Source organism: Anolis carolinensis, chromosome 2 (assembly GCF_035594765.1).
Source record: "Anolis carolinensis isolate JA03-04 chromosome 2, rAnoCar3.1.pri, whole genome shotgun sequence".
Taxonomy (NCBI): Eukaryota; Metazoa; Chordata; class Lepidosauria; order Squamata; family Dactyloidae; genus Anolis; species Anolis carolinensis.
In genome coordinates, this window is record NC_085842.1 from 158797108 (window position 1) to 158819343 (window position 22236).

General features: G+C 41.8%; 1 protein-coding gene across 2 annotated transcripts; it reads right to left on the minus strand.

Annotated features, from left to right (window-relative positions):
• Positions 1-444: 444 nt before the first annotated feature.
• On the minus strand, positions 445-21139 carry ankrd33 (ankyrin repeat domain 33). 2 transcript variants are annotated; one of them, XM_003216992.4, is made up of 5 exons: positions 20439-21139; positions 12046-12449; positions 9523-9652; positions 6122-6262; positions 445-3801 (listed from the first exon to the last, which is right to left on the minus strand). In XM_003216992.4, exons 2-5 carry the CDS (start codon positions 12352-12354, stop codon positions 3044-3046), a joined length of 1338 nt encoding a protein of 445 aa, XP_003217040.1. In that variant the 5' UTR covers positions 12355-12449; positions 20439-21139; the 3' UTR covers positions 445-3043. The 2 variants fall into 2 exon arrangements, with proteins under 2 accessions (XP_003217040.1, XP_062827015.1); XM_062970945.1 differs by lacking the exon at positions 20439-21139 and having other exon boundaries at positions 12046-13018.
• Between the last annotated feature and the right edge of the window lie 1097 nt (positions 21140-22236).

The window sequence follows — 22236 nt, forward strand, 5'->3', positions numbered from 1 at the left end:
TGTTCTGCCAAAAAATATAAGTATTTGGACACTACTATTTTACTCTCACGATTGCTTCTAAAAGTGGAGAAGCAACTCTATATCTGTATTGTTGCTGAAAAACTGGTTGATGCTTCTTTTGGGTTTAGCTGTTTTTGTATATAGAGCATGAATGCTAAAGACTTTTTGTACAGTTCCAAAGATGTCTCAGGGGACTGTGACAATTGTTTCATTTACTCCCACAAGAGTAAACTGTTTGTTTGACTGTTTTCATAGCACTGTTAATAGTTGCTTGGAGATAACTGAAATGCTGTTTTGCTTTTTGTAATGATGCAGCTTGGCATATATAACAGGATTGGGAATTTGTGTTCTGTTGTGACTGCAGCACTCTGTAACTACACCTTGGTGTATTCCCACTGAGTTGTGTTGTAGAGACAGAGAAGAATGGAAAACAGGAGACTAGAGTTGATTAGAGAAACCAGTCTATTCCTTTGAGAAAACTTGTGAAGGTTAACACACAATTCTAAATCACTACAGAAAAAAAATGCTTTATTGAACCCTTTTTTCATGAAAAGTATGTAGCTATTGCTACAACAGGAAGATTATGCCACCAGGAAGAAAACAGGCAAAAACCTTTTGCTCATCAGAAATGTAAAGATCAGTTCCTAGCAGCTCTAGCAAAGGCTACATTCGCCTTAAAGACTTGACTGTCCACAAAATTTTATTAGCCCATAAAATATGTATTGGTTAACCTAGCCGTAAAGGGAGTATGTCTACCTGTCAATGCTGCAAGGTGATCAGACTCATTGATATGGTTAGGTGTCACAGGTGAGTAGTGTTAGGTATGAATTATTGCAAGGACAAGATATATGTTATAGTAAACAAAGGCCAACCCTACAGTTAGGAGTAGTAGTGAGGCAGCAGGTTTGAGTAGCATGAAGAGCAGTGAAGGATTAATAATTTAGTATGTGTTTATTTTAGCTAATAGAGATGGGGAGAGGTTCTTGTGAGATTTTCTGTTCCATATAGTAAAATAACTTGGCTGAATTTAGATGACTCAGGACCAGAAGCTGGATGTGGAGATGGCACTGTTCCTCCTCTGCCTCAGGCAGCAAAACTTCTTGATTGACCCCTGTACTGACTGGTTAATTTACGATGTAAAGGATTTGTATTTTATTTTAAAATAGCAGCTACATTTGGTAAAGGGGGCTAGATTTGTATCAGGATCAGGCAATGGAGACCGATGGATTGCATGACGGTGAGACAATGAATTCAGTTCAGGCTGCAGTCAAAATTTTTAAAAACTGGCCAAGGTGCTGAATCTCACCCCCAAAACAGGTTCAATGCAATGGACTTCTCCTCTAAATCCAGATTAAAACATGGAGTGGATTTATTGCCCCGCTGCCATGTCAGTAGGGCAATAATTCCATTCCATATGGATTTCACCTAATGGCTGGCTACAACTCAACTGTGATCATTTGTGTGCATCGTGGGGACAACTGCAAAACCAGGATGGGCTGCCTTGGTCCCTATGGTATGATGTCATCAGTGGATTTTTTGTGTGTCACCTTTTTGAAAATGAATTTACCCTTCTCTAGGATTTTTTAAAGCAATTTTCCTACCAAGGATGTAAAAAAAATACCATAATATAGAACAAGTATGACAAAGGTGTAAGTCAGAAGTGCTGACACAGCAGTGGTAAGATTTGAGTATTGGAACTATATGACAACAGCACACATTATGAGACGGCAAAAAACATCTGGGTTTAGATAAGAAGGTGAAGACAGTAATATTCAAAGAAAAAACATAGGTGTTCTTTTACCAACAGTGTGAGCTCAGCTTCTTCCCAACTTGATAATGTTCATTGTGCAAAATCTATGTACATAATAATGACAACATCAATCTGGAGACAGGGGAAGAATGTCTTTGTAGTGGCACAGATGCTAGCCAACTGACCTTTGCAGCAGATTTTTCCCAAGCATGATCGCCGCTCAGAACTTGAAAGGAACAGTACCCACTAATTTGAAGTGGATGTGATAAGGGCACTTCCAAGCCAAGTCAAGTCCTCTATGAATGTGTCCCTCCAGGCATATGGAAATTAGTAGAACTAATTTAACAACTCTTAGTGCATTGTCACTCAGGCAGAGATTGAATTCAGTAACAATAAATTAAACCCATTTTTGTTAACCGTTTTATTGCTACATCAGTGTTTCACACTAACAGAGGATGCAAGACCTGCTTTTGGAAGCCACTGAGATAATTACCACCTCTTCACATGGCATTTTTGCCACTTTGTTGCACGGCAAGGACAGGGCCTGCCATGTGCCATCACATGATGCATGGCAGGCCCCACCCACATTCCTCCCAAACTGGGGTGGATACACTGAAAGGCGCTTCCTTCACCACTATGGGGAGGAAAATGTATTTTGGGTAGCTCCAACGGACGTTGCTGCATGTTGCCGCCCTTTCTTCCATCTGATGGGGACAGGGACAACACCCTGTCCTGTTCCCACCATGTGATGAAAGAAGGAAGGAAGGCCCACAGGGTGCCATAAGCTGCTCTGCGCACCTTTCCTTTCATCGGTGATTGCCAGCTCAATGGCATGGCCCAAAAGGGCTGTGTGAAGAGGTCCCCTAGTTTCTTAATGGTAAACTATACATTGCATCAAAAGTCCATGGCGCCCTGGTGTTATTCAAATCAAATTACTTTTCAAAGAAGGAATTTAGCGCAGAGAAGTGAAAGGAAAAATGTATCAGTTTGGCTCAAATGTTAAATTATCTGTTCAAGGTGCTGAACATATTTTGAGGGTGAAATTCAGGGCCTTGGATGGTACATTTAAACTTCAGACTAAAGCCCAGAGCAGAATCACTGCCCTTCTGGAAGGGAAGCCACCAGTTCCCAATGGTGTAACATCATATATAGTTAGCCATTTCGCCTGGCCGAGACAAGATAAAGAATTGTGTGTGGGTAATAATAACGTTATACAATTGGCAGGGGCAAAATTTCAGCACCCTGGTGGGAGTTTCTTCTCTCCTCACCACTACATTTCCCCAGTGACTACTATTACTTCTTTCTTTTGCTTTTGCCCTTGCTTTTTTTAGGTTTCCCGGCTTCTTCCAATGCTTTCTTCTTTTCCTCCTTGAGCTCCTTGTATCTCCACTTGGGCAACTCCAGCTTGTTCTTGTCGGGCTTTATTTTCTTCTCTTTGGGAGGTGACTGGCCAGGCGACTTGGTGAGTTCAATTTTTGGGATGCCAGCAGGGTATATGGTGTTGCGGCGCAGGCGCAAGGGAATGGACATGATCTTCACCAGAGTACTGGATGGCTGGTATGGTATCAGAACCCGGGACGGTGTCATGAGCTGACCATTGCAGGATGATGCACTGGCCATAGATTTGGCATCAGGATCTGGTTTGTACTCCTTGAGGATCTCTGGTACTGAGAGTCGTTGCTTGCCCACTTCTGGTGGGCTGTCAGGACAGACCGTTTGGCAAGCTGTGCCCACAAAAGGGCTAGCCAAGCAAGTGGTCATGCGCACCATGTGATCCATCACACCATCTGGCTCAGGGTCATGTGGAAAATTGATAGTGAACGTGGAACGGATTTTATTAGTCAGGCGCTTGGTTCTAGATGAACCCAATGTTTCTGCCACCAGCATAGGCAAAGCAGGCCATTCTGGCAAGTACTTCTTAGAGAATTGCTCAGCACATGGACGCTCAAGGAGAGTTCGAATCCGGACGATAGTTTCGAAGCGTCCAGTCAGGGCTGCCCATTCTCGTGCGGTCTTTCCTTTAACTGGGTCCACAGCAGCCAGGTCAGCTCCTAGGAGAAATCACAAGTGATTAGAAATCCAACATTATTCCATTTCCTGACATAATGCACTAACTGGTTCTCATTAATGTTGCTGTTAATATGGCACCAGGCTTTTTTTGCTCCAACATAAAATTTGCTTGATGTGTATTTTAAGAAACCTGTATATTTGCGTAAAGGAACTTAAAGGTGGAAATGGAAGGTAAATAAGTAGGCCTTTAGTTAGGCAGGAGCCATCAGAGTTCCAAGCAGAGCCTGCAATTGCTAAACTTTTGTATTGATGGCTGGACAGAAAGAAAATACTTTTCTTCTTCCACAACTAGCACGGGAATCATCACAATCCATTGCAGTAGTTGACACAGCAGCGTACTATGTGGGCTTCCTCAGAGCTATACAGAAATGTAGTTTTGGAACAGCAGCAAATTCTGAAGGAAACTGAAATATTAACCACAGCTACCTATTTACTATGTTTACTCAATAGTAAAGTGAAAAGCACTACAAGAATGTTTTATGCATGTTTGTTAGAAGCAAGAAGGACTATATGGCCTTTCATACTATGTAATTATAGCACTGTGATTCCAATTTAACTGCTATGGCTGAATCCTACTGGATCCTGCAATATGCATTTTGCTGAGACACTAGAGGAGCTCTCTGGCTGAAAATACCCTTCCCTAAACTGCAAATCCCAGAATTCCATAGGATGAAGTTTTGGCAGATAAAGTAGAATCAACATGCTATAATTGTGTAGTGTGAAAAGGCACTACAAATATGCATTTCAGGGGGAAAAAAATACAAGAAGCAATGTAGGTTCAGAAGATCCACAACCCAAACCCTGGTATGTGATATAACATTCCACAAAGCCATATACAAACTATGTTAAGGCCATGATTTTCTTTTCCATTAGAATTTCGCATTACCCAGCAGAAGAAACTGAACCAAAAAGGCATGAGTTTTAATTTGGCAGTGGATGGATCCAGTATTTTTACAGCAGAAAAGTTCATTCACTCCAGGAAGAACTCCACACATCCCACATTCACACACGTTACACCCACAACCTCCTGTAGAAATGTATGCTAACATCCACTTCTCCAAGAAAATAAAGACATACAAATCCTGCTCATTTTTAAAGATTCTCTTAACCTTTCCAGTCTCTTTGTATCAATTTACAAGAGATGCTTCATGTTACTGCTCCTTTGAGTTTAGAGTCAACCCCTCGTATGTTTCATTGTCTCTGGGATTAAGTCCAAATTTAAAAGGAACTATGCAAAGCACTGAACTGATTTTGAGGAACAGAGTTCAGAACTTTGGGTCACTTTTTGAAAGTTTAGATTAAAACCCAGAATGAATTTGGAAGCCATGAGTGGATGATCTTGACCATTCTCATGGTATTGATTTTGATTATTCGTTCTCCCCTCTTGATATCAGCTATTTAGAGTGAAATAAATGTATTCAAAAGGCTTATAATGTCATGTTAAATATAACATATGGACTTCCATCCACTGATTGTCATTGGATGAGGGTGGTGAGGGAGGAGGAAGTTGCAGAACATAGGACAATAATGATATCAGCAACAAAGGCTAAGCAGTGCTGTGCATCAAAATTGTCAGCAGATGTCAGTAGTTAATCCATTGAGCCAGACAGATCAAGAATAAGGCTCTGGAGCAGGATGCTGGAGGGGACTGTCAACTGGACTTGGTCCAAACTGTGATAGGCCATATCAGAAGTCTAATGTGAATTATTCAGTGCTGAGAAGATGAGAGTGAAAGGACCACTGATTATCTAAGGATCTTTTCTGAATGCTGGGCTTGATTAATCCCTTGCAGTGCTTTAAACACATCCAGGCATTTTAAAAAAATGTCTAGTAAGGAAAATTCTAGGATAACAACAGTCCAGTCTGACTTTGGGTTTGTTTATATTGATAAGACATTCATAGGTAGAGCATTTTTTTTGGACCTGATACTCTGTAGCACTCTAGGATGGAGCTGTGAACGGTGCTCAATGGCTGTGATTACCACAATGTTTCTGACAAAGCATAACTATTAGGTATTGTGGAAAATTGAAATTGCAGATAAATGTTCCTGGCCACTGCTGAGTAAGTCGAAGAAAAAGGAAGAGCCAGTCCATAAAACAACCAGGGATCCCCATAGACAAAAACAAACATATTTTTACGGCGTAGGCTTTTGTGGACAGTGATGCTAACCATCACAACACCGATTTCCACCCCTGCCTTGCTTCTTAGACTGTTACATCAGATGCTGGGACAAAGAGATTAGATAAAATTCAGATGAATGAAAGAATTAAATAATAAACAGACTAAAGAGAAGCAATATACCTGCCAAGAGTAAGGCTGCGACACATTCGTTCCTCCCTTGTACCGCAGCCTTCATGAGGGCAGTCAGACCTCTAAAGTCTCGCATTTCAAGCTCCAATCCAGGATAGTAATTCAGAAGGTAGTTAACAATAGTGATATGTCCTTGATGGCAGGAGAGAGAAAGGAAATCGCATTAGGAAAACAACCCCTCTTCAAAAGGCACCCCTCTTCAAAAGGCACCCTCTTTGAAGGGTGCCTTTCAAGACCATAAAACTGCAACTCCCATGATATCCTAGCTGATGGGACAGATAATTTCACCAGTTCCTCTCTTCCCCTGTTCTGCACAGCACCATCTCTCTCATATTATTCCATATAAAACCCACCTATCACCAAGAGCAGTTTTTTCAACAGAACAGCAGAAGAGTACAGGAGGGAAAGGAATTTGGCAAAATTAAACTGTGTTGAGTTTGTAAAATGCTTTGCAATTCTGCTATTTCTCAATTGCAGCCTGAAAAGCAAATAGTGATGCATTTAAACAAAGAACTACACGAAGGAAAGCTTGAAAGCATAGAATGACGATATCTCTGCATGTCTGGATTAGAAATGGGAAGGCTTGGGGAAAAAAATGGACAAATTGGGAAAAACAGGATTTTTTTTCTATTTTGCCCCAAAACCATTTTTTCCAGAAAAATGGAAAAAAGTGTGTATAAACAAAAAGTCTCAGAAATCTCCCATTAAGGTCTTCATACTATATGCCATATACAATAGAGTATAAACCAACCCAAATATAAGCTGAGGCACCTAATTTTACCACAAAAAACTGGGAAAATTTATTTACTCGACTATAAGCCTAGGGTGGGAAATGCAGCAGCCACAAGTAAATTTTAAAAAGTAGATACCAATTAAATTACATTAAGTGAGGCACACAGCTTCTCCTTTCCACTTGGCACAGCAACCCAGCAACTCCCATGATATCCTAGCTGATACGACAAATAATTTCACCAGTTCCTCTCTTCCCCTGTCCTGCACAGGACCATCTCTCTCATACTATTCCTGAAAATCCGCCTATCACCAAGAACAGTTTTTTCAACAGAACAGCAGAAGAGTGCAGGAGGGAAGGGAATTTGGCAAAACTAAACAGTGTTGAGTTTGTAAAATGCTATATGCCATATACACTCTGGCTGCCCTGGGTTGCTGTGCTGAAAGGAGAGGCCGCACACCTTCCTCTCTTGACATAGAGACCCAGCTAGGTTGCTGTGCTGAGAGGGAAGAAGAGGAAAGTATGCAGCTTCTCCTCTTGGCACAGCAATCCAGCTGGGTTGCTGTGCCAAGAGGAGAGGCTAGGTCCAGACCAGCCTGGTGGAAAGGTGCATGTCTGATGAACTTCTTCTTCTCCCCTCTTGGTACAGCGCCCCAGCTGTGCTAAGATGTTTGAATACCATGTCATAGATATATTATTTCTCATTGGAAAAGAACACATTCTACACACTTTTCATTTTTCTGGAAAAAACTTTGGAAAAAAACGAAAATTGTTTTCCCCCCTAATTTTTCCGTCCCCCCCCCCCACCCAAACCTTCCCATCTCTAGCCTGGATGCCAAATGAGACCATCTCTTAAATATCCATATTGTATTTTGCACTATCTGAGATTCTAGTTCAATGTCTGATTTCTTTTAAAAATGTATAAGTATGCATTTATTATTAACGTATTTTTGGATTTTAGAGACTTCGGTCATAGTCAGTTTAATGTTTTTGTTTTTATTGCATGAGATCATGCAGCAAAAGGCTCCCTCTATCAACCCAAGTCAAGCTGTCCAACACCCAAAGCCATCTAAGTTATTGTAGCACTTGAGGCTACTTAACAAAATATAAATACTGCTAATTTGAGCAGCTAATTTGCTGCCCTTTCTTTAAACCCAGAATTTGCTGCCTCAGGCAGTTGCTTCATTTTGTTTAATGAAAGAGCCAGTCCTGCTCATAATTGTTGGATACAAAGCAAGGAACTGGGAACATACATCAGTATACATATTCATGTGTAGGCAACAGAATCACAAGAGAATTCTCCAATCAACCTGGAGAGAAAATCTCTTCTCTCTCACCCTTCTCTGCTCTAGCCAGAACCATTTTATACACCAAGAGGTAACAGAAGTACAGCAGAGTCTCACTTATCCAACATAAACGGGCCGGCAGAATGTTGGATAAGCGAATATGTTGGATAATAAGGAGGCATTAAGGAAAAGCCTATTAAACATCAAATTAGGTTATGATTTTACAAATGAAGCACCGAAACATCATGTTAGACAACAAATTTGGCAGAAAAAGTAGTTCAATATGCAGTAATGCTATGTAGTAATTACTGTATTTAAGAATTTAACACCAAAATATCACGATATATTGAAAACATTGACTACCAAAATGCGTTGGATAATCCAGAATGTTGGATAAGTGAGACTCTACTGTACATGCAACAAGACCTTTTCCTGGAGAAAATAGGTTACACATAAATGCCAGCCATGGTACCTCATTAGAATGTTTTAAACAATGAAATCTTCCAGAAATTGTGATTCTGATCATAACCAGCAGCTGGTGAGAGAAGGGGAGCATAATTCTGGCTGCCCTGGCTATTTCACCACAGTTGGCCTTACTTTCCCATTCAAATTCTTTAGGTATCTTTATGAGGGGAAAATACAGTTGTAAAGCTGGGGAACATCTGTTGCTTGTTATGTGTAATTGGGTCTTAAGCTTTAGCAAAAAAATATCAGGATGATACTACTGCAGATAATGTGGCCACTTCATTGTTGTCAAAAAAGATGAACCATAAAGAAAAGACAAAAGAGGGCACTGATTTATACAACATACAAATATCTCAATATATAAGGATCACTGCAAATTAATAAATAATTGTTGTTACTTGCTGTTGCGTCAACTTCAACTTAAGTAAACTCTATCATAGGGCTTTAGGGGCAAAATTTCTTCAGATTAAGTTTGCTATTGCCTTCTTCAAGGGTCCAGAGCAGTGGTTCTCAACCTGTGGGTCCACAGATGTTTTACCCTTCTGCTCCCAGAAATCCTAACAGCTGGTAAACTGGCCACTACACCCTGCAGACTCTTAGAAATACAATATGATGCCTGTAACTGCAGAACCCATACTTGCAATTTCACTTACCCATGTCTATGTGGAAAATGGTCTCTCGTGGCATTTGCTAGATCTTCCAAGTGATACTTCAACCCATCTACACTGCCATATAATGCCATTTGAAACTGTATTGTGTAATCAATGTAGACTTATATAATGCCGTTAAATGAAGTTAAATTGCATTATATGAGTCTACATTGACCTCATATGACCGATATCATATGGCATTATATGGTTGTATAGGAAAACCTCTCACTGCCCACCAAAGGCAAACATACTGTTTCCTACCTGCCTGAGCTGCTATCATGAGTGCTGTGTTCCCATCATTGTCTTGATGATTGATATCCACGTAGCGGCATTTACTGAGACTAGTGACAATGTCCACAAAGCCCTTGAAACATGCCACCAGCAGGCCATTCTGCAGAAGAAAATGGAACAATGTTTCAGAGTTCATTACCCGAGGAAACCTTACTATCTCCTGTAAGAGATTCATTCTGTTTAAATTTAAAACCCCGTCTTGATATGCTGCACCAAGCGATCAAAACTGATCCAAGACATTTTGCTGCTAGAGATTTAGAATAGGAAAGGCCCACAATGCAAGTCCATGTAGAGAAACTAATTGAATTGGCAATTGAATCTTATGGCACTACTGGTTGTAGGACTTTATCCTCTGTCACATCTAAAGCAAGAAACTGCTTTAATGGGCCAAGGACAGTTTGTGTGACATCCATAGTAATATCTTCCCATGGGGTGGAGGTGTGGGAGTGCCAATCAGATGGACTATTTAAAAGGAACCACTAGGAGTTTGTCTCCTTCCCCCATATTGACCATATGGGCTGAAGGGCCTAGAGATTCCTGGCGAGATGTTCTCTCAAGTGGTTTTGTGTGTGGTTTTCTCACTTTTGCAAAGGTCCTGAGCCCTCAAACCCAGGAGGAAGGACTCAGTGTATTTTTGCTATAAAAAGCATATGCATACGATTGATAGCCAGAATTAATGCAAGAAGAACAGCTGCTCCCAGAGCAACTTTGGTATTTCTGTTGGAACCTGCCATCACAAGGAAAGAAGACACCTTTAGGATTCCATATTAACCATGCATGGAAAATATTGATGAATATATGATGTGGCCAAAATGCCCTTGGGTAATCACAGAGCCAGCGCCACACCTACTGAATGTAAGCTCTGTTGTAAATAGCAGACAGCTGTACTCCTAGATGAGCTGCCATGGTCTGCTAGATAGTAAATTTACAATGAGAGCCTGAAGGATTTTGCTCAGAGGACTTTGTGCCTCAGTATGGTAGCTGATTTTCATAGCAGAACTAAGAATTTATAGCACAAAACAGAACATATTTGTTACTGGTGTCTGTATGCAAGTGGAAGTTTACCACGGGGAGTAAAAGGAACCACACGAAAAAGGTAGGAAGGTGGTAATCTTGCCAGGATCAGTAGTTTAGTGTGAAGCGAAACACATGAGATAGGAATGGAAAGAATCCATCCTTCTCCTGTGAACATGAACCTGCGAGGGCATATTTCTAGAATAAACCAAGAAAATGATCTGCATGTTGATCCCTGGCCTTCCTAATGGTCTCTTTCATTCATTGCACAGGATGCTTTTTGTCTTGACTACCCCATGTTTAAATGATTGGCGATCTTATCACACACACACGTCCCTGGTGTTGTTTCGCCAGCTTTGGTGTGGTGATTCTTCCCCCATCGTACAGGGGAAGTGTTGCCCAACCGGGACAGGAACGCGGGAGCCTTCCTGTGTTGACGAGAAAGCATCCTAGGAAGCTTCCATGTTGGATGGGGGTGAGGACTCCACCAAGAGTTGAGAGAAATTGTATGATGGGCTGCATGCCCATCTGTCCCGCAACTGGGGCGGAAGCATTCTAGGACGCTAAAAATTCCTCATGTGATGAGGTCCCTAGCCAAACCTTCCCAATGCAAATTGATTTAGCTAGCCATCATTGTTGTTACTCTTGGTGTTCTTATGTAACCACTTTCTGTATTGCTTCTTATATGTAATGATATCTCAGTATTGGAATCCTGGCAATGCCATAGAGCAGACATGGGCAAAGATTTTTTGCTTTGAGGCCACATTATGTGACCAGCCAGGAGGGCCGGGCCAGGAAGAAGTGGGGCCGTTTGCACGCTGGGTGAGGTGGGCACGCAAGGGGTAGGGCCTGGGAGAGGGCAGCACCAGAAGGGGACAGGGCAAGGCCTAGATCATCCTCAGGTTGTCCTCACAGCATAAGGATGGGGCTGCTTGCCTCATCCTTATGCCCGGAGAAAGGTAAGACATGCAACGACTGCCCCGATCCTCCTGCCCTGATCCTCGGGCTGCCCTCTTGACATTATGCCAGGAGGAAGGCAATACAGGCAGCAGTTGAGAATACTACAGAGGGCTCTCAGCTGTCACATGCCTTCCCTGAGCTGTCCTCCCGGCATAAGGATGGGGCCGCTTGCACCGTCCTTATACCAGGAGGAGAACAAGACATGCTGTGGCTGAGAGCGTCCCAGAGGGCTCGTAGCTGCTGTGGGCTGCCATGTCCTTATGCCAAAAGGACAGGGTAAATGAGAAGGGCCTGAGGTAAGTCCCCCAGGGGCTGCAGCCGGCCCCTGAGTCTTAGTTTGCCCATGCCTGCTATAGAGAGTTGGTTCTTGAGTCTGAGAAGAGCCATTGGTTGGTAGCCTTATTTTAACTGAGGATTGATCCTATTTGAGCTATTGCATTATTGTTTTCCCAAGGTTGTTTCAGCACTATGTGTTAGCATGTTGTCTCAGGGTTACAGAGATTGTGTTTTTTAAATTACCCGTCCATTGATGTCCAGCTCCATGACCTCCTGTCTCGTCACCCCACTGTAAAGCTTTTGCTTTAACAACATTGCATTGTTACTGATGCAACATTGGTAGAAGGTGAGCTCTGCAGCATCATTCTTGTCAGATGCAGCATGTTCATAGACGGGATAGACAGAGTCATCAGAGAGGATGCTGCTGGTGTCCGAATCTTCCCTTGCCTGGTTTTCACTCTCTTCTTCATCTTCCTCATAGTGTAGTTCTGGATCTGACTCATCTAAGGAGGGTGATGTGCTTCGTTCTCCTGCGTCACTGGCATCGGTCATCCAGCCCACTCACAGCAAACAGCACGTGTTTCTTTGGCTGTCCATGGTTGTACCCCTTTCCCTTATGCTTCAACAAAAACCTTCAGTTGGTGGGCCTGCAAGGGAAGAAGAAAATTGATTGTTATCAATCATGAACAAATTGTCCAGTTTTCTTCTGAGCGTTTTATGGGCTTGAGGGATTGTTACTTATCTTTTACTTTTTCTAAACCTGGGCCATCTGCTCAACATCCTTTAAGGTCCACCCAAACATCCAATTCACCATGGAAAAAGAAAAGGAGGGAAACTGCCATTTCCTGATGTTCTGGTCATCTGCAAACCCAATCAACAATTGGGCCACACAGTTTACAGAAAACCTACACACACAGATAGATACCTTCATAAAAACTCCAACCATCACCCAAGTCAAAAAAGAAGCACAATCAAAGCCCTGACAGACCGTGCACAAAGAATCTGCGAACCTCACCTCCTCCAAGGTGAACTAAACCACCTAAACTGGGCTCTACAGTCCAATGGATACTCCACCACAGACATCAGAAGAGATATAAGGCCAAGAGCAAGCCAGGAGAGTAAAGACAAAGATCCACCTAAAGGAAAGGTGTTCTTGCCATACATCAAGGGAACCACTGACCGCATAGGCAAACTGATGAAGAAACATAACCTACAAACTATCTACAGACCCACTAAGAAAATCCAACAAATGCTATGGTCAGCAAATGACAAGAGGGATCCTCTCACCTCTGCAGGAGTCTACTGAATACCATGCAGCTGTGGACAAGTCTACATAGGGACCACCAAACACAGCACCCAAACACGAGTCAAAGAACATGAAAGGCACTGCAGACTAACTCAACCAGAGAAATCAGCCATAGCAGAGCACTTGATGAACCAACATGGACACATTATATTATTTGAGAACACAGAAATGCTTGACCACTCCAACAACTATCATGTCAGACTACACAGAGAAGCCACTGAAATTCACAAGCATGTGGACAACTTCAACAGAAAGGAGGAAACCATGAAAATGAACAAAATCTGGCTACCAATATTAAAAAACTCAAAAATCAGAACAGTAAATAAGAAGCAACACTCTGAAAACAGAGGAGTTCCAGACATGAATCAACCAAGGGCAGCTAACGACTCCGAACAAAGGATGCCCCCAAGCAGGAAGAAGCCAGGAGATGAAGCTATTCAATGCTAATTAAGGTGATGAACTACAACATTCACACTGGCCTCCAACTGACAAGAGTTCTTCTCTCACCCTGGACTTTCCACAGATAGATAGATAGATAGATAGATAGATAGATAGATAGATAGATAGATAGATAGATCCTTCCTTCCAACCTCCCTCTCTCCCTCCCTCCCTTCCTTCCTTCCTTCCTTGCTTAGTTTCTCCATGCCTCACAACCTCTGAGGATGCCTGCCATAGATGTGGGTGAAACGTCAGGAGAGAATACTTCTAGAACATAGCCATACAGCCATACAACAATCCTTTAAGGTCATTTTTCAGAGAACCCACAGATTCTATACATGGTTGTCAGGAACTTTCCAATAAAATATGCAATGGTACTGGCTGAACACCACTCCTGATTCTTCTCACTGCTATTTTATAAGAAGGGAGCATATGATACATTTTAGGATGTATGTTCAGTGTGGATATGGTGGCAGTGAAGCCCATGGGACCCTTTAAACTAGGTGTGCACTCAGTAGGGATCTAAGTTCTCACTGCAAGAACATGTAAGGGGTCATCTGTCAGATGGAACATGTCCAAAGGAGTGCAACCAAAATTGTAAACAAGTCTGGAAACCATGTCCCGTGAGGAGTGGCTTAGGGAACTAGGTATGTTCAGCTTGGAGAAGAGAAGGCAAAAAGATGACATGATAGCCATGTTTAAATTTTTGAAAGGATTTCATATTGAGAAAAAAGCAAATTTATTACTTGCTGCTCAAGAGACTAGAAACACATGAACATTGACCACTCACCACCTTATTATAAAGGCCAGGTGAAGCTACTCATTTTGCTTGACTTCCAGTGAGGAAAGAGGGAGCAGCAGGACGAATCTGTCGCCTCATGCACAAGTCCCTCCTGCGACACTTTCCCCATCGCAAATACTGCACAGAGATGATCCGGTAAGCAGGGAAAGACCACCTCAACACGGCCTTGCCCTACATTAATTTGAGGATAGTATAAATTCTCGCCTTTAATTTGAAGTATCTCCAACTTTGGGCCTCCTTGTAAACAAGAGACAAAACTGAACTCAACTGTTTTTGCTGCCATCCCATGTTTCCTGGGTTGCGAAGCCTGGGGACATGGGATGGCACTTAGCATCCCTTCTCATCATCTGTGTCATGGCTGGCTCAGCTCATGTGTCCTACAAGTGGGCTCTCTCCTGGAGTGATGTTGGGTAGGGCAACAGGGCTGGGAAGGGATCTCCACTTTCATAGCATGCCCAGAAACAGCCACAACATGTAATATGGGAGCGGAGGGAAATAAGAGTGACTGTCTAGCAGCAGTGAACTGTGTTTAGTATCACTGGACCGTCAGGACTCCTTTTCGTCTCCACAGTGGCCCGGGGTGGTGGTGCCTATCTGATCCATCCTGGGGCTGATCTGGTGTATAGTATGTTGGATCGGCCATGGGATTGCGTATCAGTATTGCTCAGCTCTATGACATGGAGCAATGGATTCAAAATGCAGAAAAAAAGATTCCACCTAAAAATTAGGACAAAAGCCCTGATGGTAAGAGCACGTTGTTTCAGAGTGTGGTGGAATTTTCTTTTTGGAGGCTGGAGGGCCATCTGTCTAGAGCAGTGCTTCTTAAACTGTGGATCCCGACCCCAGTTGAGGTCCCCTTAGCTCAATGTTGGAGTCACAAGAAATTTGGCAACAGTAAAAGGTTTCTGAATGCCACCTAGTGTCTGTTTTAGACATTTACATGAATCTGTTAGCAACAATTTGCAGTGTTTACAATGAACTCGGCAGCAAATGCTTCAGCTGTAGTTCATAAAACGAAAAAGCAGCCTGTTTAGCAAGCCTTGCAAATGCTGATTTATTATCAGTATTTTTTTATTTTATACATATTTTATATACCTATATACCTGGGACTGCATTAAAAACTCTCAGGCAGAAAGAGATCATGAATGAAAAAATGAAATAAACCCTGGTCTAGAATAGTTTGATTGTGGATAGTGGGGGGGGGGGGGGGGGGATAGACTAGATGGCTTTTGTAGTGTCTTCCAACTTCCAATTCTATGTGCTATGATACACTACCACAGTGCTTCCTCAGGGTTTGATTTTATTTCAGTGTGCCATGGTCTGGTATTATTTTTGTGCCCATTTTTTCTTTTCATTCTTGGAAACTCACGGGGATCCAGCAGCCTCATGGGACCACCAGCCACAGTAGCACTGATCTATCAGGTGAGCGCTTGTCTTAGGCTACAGAATCATAGAATCATAGAGCTGGAAGAGACCTCGTGGGCCATCCAGTCCAACCTCCTGTCCTTATTTCCAAACTGGCTTTCTGTATCATCACCAAATCTAAGATCTGACTGGCAGTCTAATTGGCTTTTTTATGGCAGGAAAGGATATAATTTTCCTTGGTCTCAGGTAGTAAAATATCATGGGTCGGCCAATTCTCATTCTCAGATCCTTAGTGAAGCAGGAATCTTCATAAACTGATCACACCACTAGGCCTAATTCATATTGTTGCTGTGTGCCTTCAAGTTGCTTCAACTTAGGGCCTCCCTAAGGTGTTGCTGGCAAACATATTTTATATTAAGTAAAGCTTGGCTGCCCTTCTAGTGTACTTATGACCTCATCACAAGTGGACATTTCAGTGTCCTAGGACATTTCTGCCCCAGTTGAGCCACGGCACCCATGCCGCCCATTATGCAACGTAAACTCACTTCCGGTGGGGCTCCATGGTTCAATTGGATAGCTGTGTCCTAAAATATTGTACCAACAACCCGGGAGCCTCCCCGTGTTTCATTTGGAACAATGGGGCTACTGCGGGAGAAGCTGTACGACGATGCTTCCCCACATGTGATGAAGAAAGTGTCAGCTGCTGCAAGGCGGGGCATGGGGCATTAGGACTGCCCCCCTCTTGGCCCCGAAGGCTGGAGAATCAATACATCCTTCGATACATCCTGAAAGCGCAGAGAGAAACCTGAGTATACCTATAATTGAAAGAAAGAAATGGAGTGGACACTACAAGCCCACACAATTGTCAAAAGGGCAGAACTACCATTTGCTCCTCTCCTTGCAAACAGCCAAAATGTCAGGAAATTCAGTTCTCCCCAGTAACTCAGAGAGGCACGTCACACTTCAAGAGTGAACGTGTTAAGAGATGGTCTAATATGGACATGGTGAAATGCACCCATCCTGCAGCTGAATATGACTGCATGAGTGGTTGCTGTGGCTTGGCCTTTAGATCTCACAAGTCATATATGATCAGTGGGGAGCTGACCTGCTGTGCTTTGCAACATGGGCAGGTCAGGTGTACATGAGCACAGAGCCAACACTGAAATAATATAATTTTTTTGTAATATACTAACAGGAATAAGTATCCCAAGAATAAGTATCTTTTTCTTGTTCTCTAAACTAGTGCTTTTCAAAGTGGCCGTCCCTGAACTCATGGTGGTCCTTGAATCATTGGCTGCCGGTCCCTGGTAAGTTTGCAGAAAAACAAGAAGAAATAATAGCCAACAGACAAAAATACAGGGGAGTGAGGGGTGCTCTTCCCTAAATTACCCAGAACAGGATGTCCAGCTTTACCCCATCTCACCACTCCTATGAACCACTGTGGAGATTAAGATCTTCCAGGGAGGTCCCCGCCACTGTCACAGGCGCGATTGGCGGGGACGAGAGACAGGGCCTTCTCCGTGATTGCCCCTTGACTATGGAACTCCCTCCCTGGCGAGATTAGATCAGCCCCCTCCTTCCTGTCCTTCAGAAATATGGTAAGACCTGGCTGTGGGACCAAGCCTTTGGGGAGGTGCAATAATGGTAGCAATAGGAATTTTCATCATGCTGACCGGATACGGTAGGCTGACTTGTGATGGTTTTAAATAATGGTTTTAATATTAAGATAACTGATTTTAGTGTTTATGTATATTTATGGTTTATTTTATGTTCCGGCATTGCATGTTTGCTGTATATATGTTGTTCTCCGCCCTGAAGCTCCTTCAGGGTGAGAAGGGTGGAATATAAATGTTTTAAATCAGGGGTCCTCAAACTTTTAAAGCAGAGGGCCAGTCCACAATCCTTCAGACTGCTGAGGGGCCGAATTATCATTTGAAAAAAAAATTCGAACAAATTCCTGTCTTGTTTGCAGTGCAAAACAACAACAACAATGAAAGAACAATACAATATTTAAAAATGAAAACAATTTTAACCAACATAAACCTATCAGGATTTCAATGGAAAGTGTGGGCCTGCTACTGGCCAATGAGATAGTCAAGTGAATTAGGATTGTTGTTGTTGTTGTTGTTGTTGTTGTTGTGTGCCTTCAAGTCATTTCAGACTTTGGGCAAGCCTAAGTCTAAAATTAATTAATTAATTATTCACTACATTTCTTTACTACATTTATATCCCATTCTTCTCACCCCGAAGGGGACTCAGGGCAGCTGTATGTACATACAATATATTATATTTATTATTTATTTATTTACAACATTTATATCCCGCCCTTCTCACCCGAGGGGACTCAGGGCGGCTTACAAAAATTGGCAAAATTTGATTCCCAAAATGCAATCATAAAAACAAAACAATATAAACAGATCCATTAATAACATTGTTAAAACACATTATAAAAACCTTAAAAACGTATATATAATTAATTCCATTTGTCCGAGATCCTTGTGCTTCATCCTTAAATCAGGCCATGTCACCTTTGTCATTTACTCATCAAAAGCTATTGATATTATATTATTAGCATAGCACAATATTAGCATTCTATATTACGATATTGAACTATACCACTATACTGTACTATTATATGTAACATATAACATATAATTAATATTATTATATGGTATTATTATTAGAATTATATTGTATAACATTATAATATTTTTATCAATATTATATGTATATACAATATATGGAGATGAGTACCACACCCCAGAGTCAGACATGACTGGACTTAACGTCAGGGGAAACCTTTACCTTTACCTTTACAATATATTATTAAAACTGATATAAAATATTATATTGTAAAACTGAGGGTGGGGGCCAGGTAAATGACCTTGGAGGGCCGCATCCGGCCCCCGGGCCTTAGTTTGGGGACCCCTGTTTTAAATAAATAAATAGTATCACAAAGTCCCCCGAGGCACACTGTATTTTGCTTTGGATGAACTACAGTTGGGCCTCCATATCCACAAATTCTGCATCCATGGCTTGAAAATATTTTTTTAATTCTAAAAAGTAAAGCTTGATTTTGCCATTTTATATAAGAGACGCCATTTCACGTACGTCATTGTGTATCATAAGACTTGACTATCTGTGGATTTGGATCCTGGAACCAAACACCAGTGGATGCCAGGGCCTGCAGTACTAAATGGCTTGGGGAACTTGTGATATAATGGTAGGAGTGGTGGGACTGGGGAGATCCTGGTTCAGGTCCCAGTCAGCCATGAAGTTCACTTGGGCAGTCCTTGCACCTCGGACTAACATACCAGACAGGGAAATTGTGGAGATAATGGTGGGATGTAATTGAAATAAAATAATACCCTAAGTCTAGAAATTCTAACTTGGATTGACTTATCCATGAATCAATGTGAGTGCTATACTGTAACTAGAGTAGAGTCTTACTTATCGAACACTCACTTATCCAACATTCTGGATTATCCAACGCATTTTTGTAGTCAATGTTTTCAAAGCATCGTGATATTTTGGTGCTAAATTCGTAAATACAGTAATTACTACATAGCATTACTGCGTATTGAACTACTTTTTCTGTCAAATTTGTTGTATAACATGATGTTTTGATGCTTAATTTGTAAAATCATAACCTAATTTGATGTTTAATAGGCCTTTCCTTAGTCCCTCCTTATTATCCAACATCTTCACTTATCCAATGTTCTGCCGGCCCGTTTATGTTGGATAAGTGAGACTCTACTATATTACCAAAAGGAAAAGGAAAGATAAAAAGAACCATTTCTTTCTGAGTAGAGTCACCAAGAGCTTAGTCCTTCCTGGGAGACCATGAAAGAACCATCAACCACCCCTACCCTCTCTGGCATGGGGCTGCTTCTCGCTTTTTTGAATGCCTGGATGGGGAAATTGTGGTGGACACCAAGGAGGGCTGACCCTCTGAGGCAGTATTGATGCTTTCCTACTTTGTGTAATAGCTCTCATCATCATCAATGGGTCATATCAAAATCCATAATGTTGGCCCTACAATCCGCCCTCGACTTATACATGAGTATATACAGTACATATATCAATAACAGATGCAGGGACAGGCTGGTAACATCCATAGATGGGCAATCCTGTTTGGCTGATCTGGCCTCATGCCCTTACAAAGAACAGTTCTTTCACAAAATAAAATTCTCTTCCTCAATATTTTTCATCACACTAAACCAAAGTTTTCACATGTAGGACTCCCAGGAATATCATGGTTGGCATAGTAGGCATACTGAGACAGGTGCATCAAGCAACTGATTTGGGGTGTCCTGAATGGATAACAGACTTGTAGGTAATTGTTTTATTATTCTGTTGCTGCTGTAGAAAAGGGAAAAGACTCAGGTGTCAAAATAAGTTGACTGGTGCTAATAGGTCTTGATATCGGGATAAGCCCAGGGGCGCTCAAGCAGCAACAACTCCTATTCCTTACAAAATGTAACTCAAAGGGGTGAAATCCTAATCCTCAAATACCAGGACGATATTGAAGGCCACACACAAAATGGCACAAAAAACACACCAACAAACGTTTTTTCAGGAATGAAAATACAATCAGCAGTTTTTTTGTTCAGTTATGGTGAAGCCTGAAAGTTCTTAATATTTCCTAAACAATATGGCATCAGATCAAACTACTGGCAAGAAACAAAACACCTACACACTTGCAATAACAAGAGGAAAACATACCTGGATTTATTGCAGTGCCACCATTGTAATCTGAGGAGGTGTCTCAGAAGCTAAGTTTTTGAGGCATGTCTTCTGAGCAGGTCTCTGCTTGACGAGCCAGACTTTCCCCGAAGTAGGCAGATATTCACCTCTTGTTCCTCTCCCTTTAGTGTTTGTTGCCTCATACGCTGGGTGGAGCATCATTCCAAAATACTAAGACATGTGGAACTTTTCAGATCCAGTTTCCGGGGACAAAAGAAGCTTCAGTATTGGGCCTGAGATGGGGATTTAGACTCCTGAGCTGTGACAGCTTGCACGTTGCTATAAGCTTAGCTAGGGAAGACATCTTAATTTGCGATGTTACTTAAAACGGTTCTGAGCAGGATTTGGAGTATTTAAGTCAGAAGTTAATTTTAACCGCTGCACTCTCTTTGGCATATTCATACATTGGATTCCTGGACCTGACAAACTGAAGGAAGCTACATTGGCTTGTAGGTTCAAGAAAGTGTTTTATGCTATCTGATCTACCACACTTGGCATCTGCTTTACGCATGTTAGCAGCTCATGTAAACGGGAAAACTGGTCAGTTGCCAGTCGTGCATCAACGGTGGATAAAATTCCAGTTTATAAATAACCAGAGTTGGCCTGGAGGTAAACAACAGCAAGTGCCTCTAAATCCTGCATGCAGGTTCCCATAGCTTGAAACTGTGCTGCTGTTTACTGAACAATCTGTTTTGATTCCAGAGGAGGTGGGCAGTCCCATGTAAGAGTGGACAACACTCATCATTTCAGCCTACAGCTTCCATTAGCCTTAGTCAGCATGGTGGGTCTCTGGGAGAGCTGGATTGCACTGGCCAACACACATTTTGGTGCTTCAAATGTTAGATCTGCTTTGGGGTATATTTGACCTGCTGATTCCAAATAAGGCACCAGTTTTCCCTTGTCAGCTCTAGTTTTTAGATATAGATATCATATATCATGCCCTCCCCAGGGAACTTTGACAAGCCCCTAACACTTTAGGAAAGAGTTAAAAACTTGGTTTTTCCAGCAGGCATTGATGACGTTTAGACAGTAAGCAGAACTTATTGCCAATCACTTAGCACTTTATATCTACATTCTGTGAATTCAGTTGGGCTGCTGTATTGATTACATGGATCTTTTAACTTATTCTATTTTAAGAGATGGTTGTTTTATCCAATGGATAAACTGTACTTGGTTTATGTAATATTATTATTCTTTTCAGGTTGATGTATTTTACTTACATATTATGTATTTTATGCATGGCATCTTTGTGTGCTATTTTGTAACCCATCCCGAGTCCCTATGGGAGATGGTGGCAGGGTATAAATAAATAAATTATTATTATTATTATTATTATTATTATTATTATTATTATTATTATTATTATTATTTATCAGTCTTCATCCATTTGCCCATAGAAAATCATGACAACTATATCTAAGAAACTTGAGCTAATGCGGTCTAGGTAAAGATAAAAATATTCCCTTGATTTTAAATCTAGTCGTCTCTAACTCTGAGGACTGGCTCATTTCCATTTCTAAGTCGAAGAGCCAGTGTTGCCCGTAGACACCTCCTAGGTCATGTGGCTAGCATGACTGCATGGAACACCTTTACCTTCCCACCGGAGAGGTATCTATTGATCAACTCACATTTGCATGTTTTCGAACTGCTAGGTTGGCAGAAGCTGAGGCTAACAGTGGGAACTCACCCTGCTCCCTGGATTGGAAACGTCATCCTTTTTGGTCAGCAAGTTCAGCAGCTCAGCGCTTTAATCTGCTGTGGCACCAGGGGCTCCAAT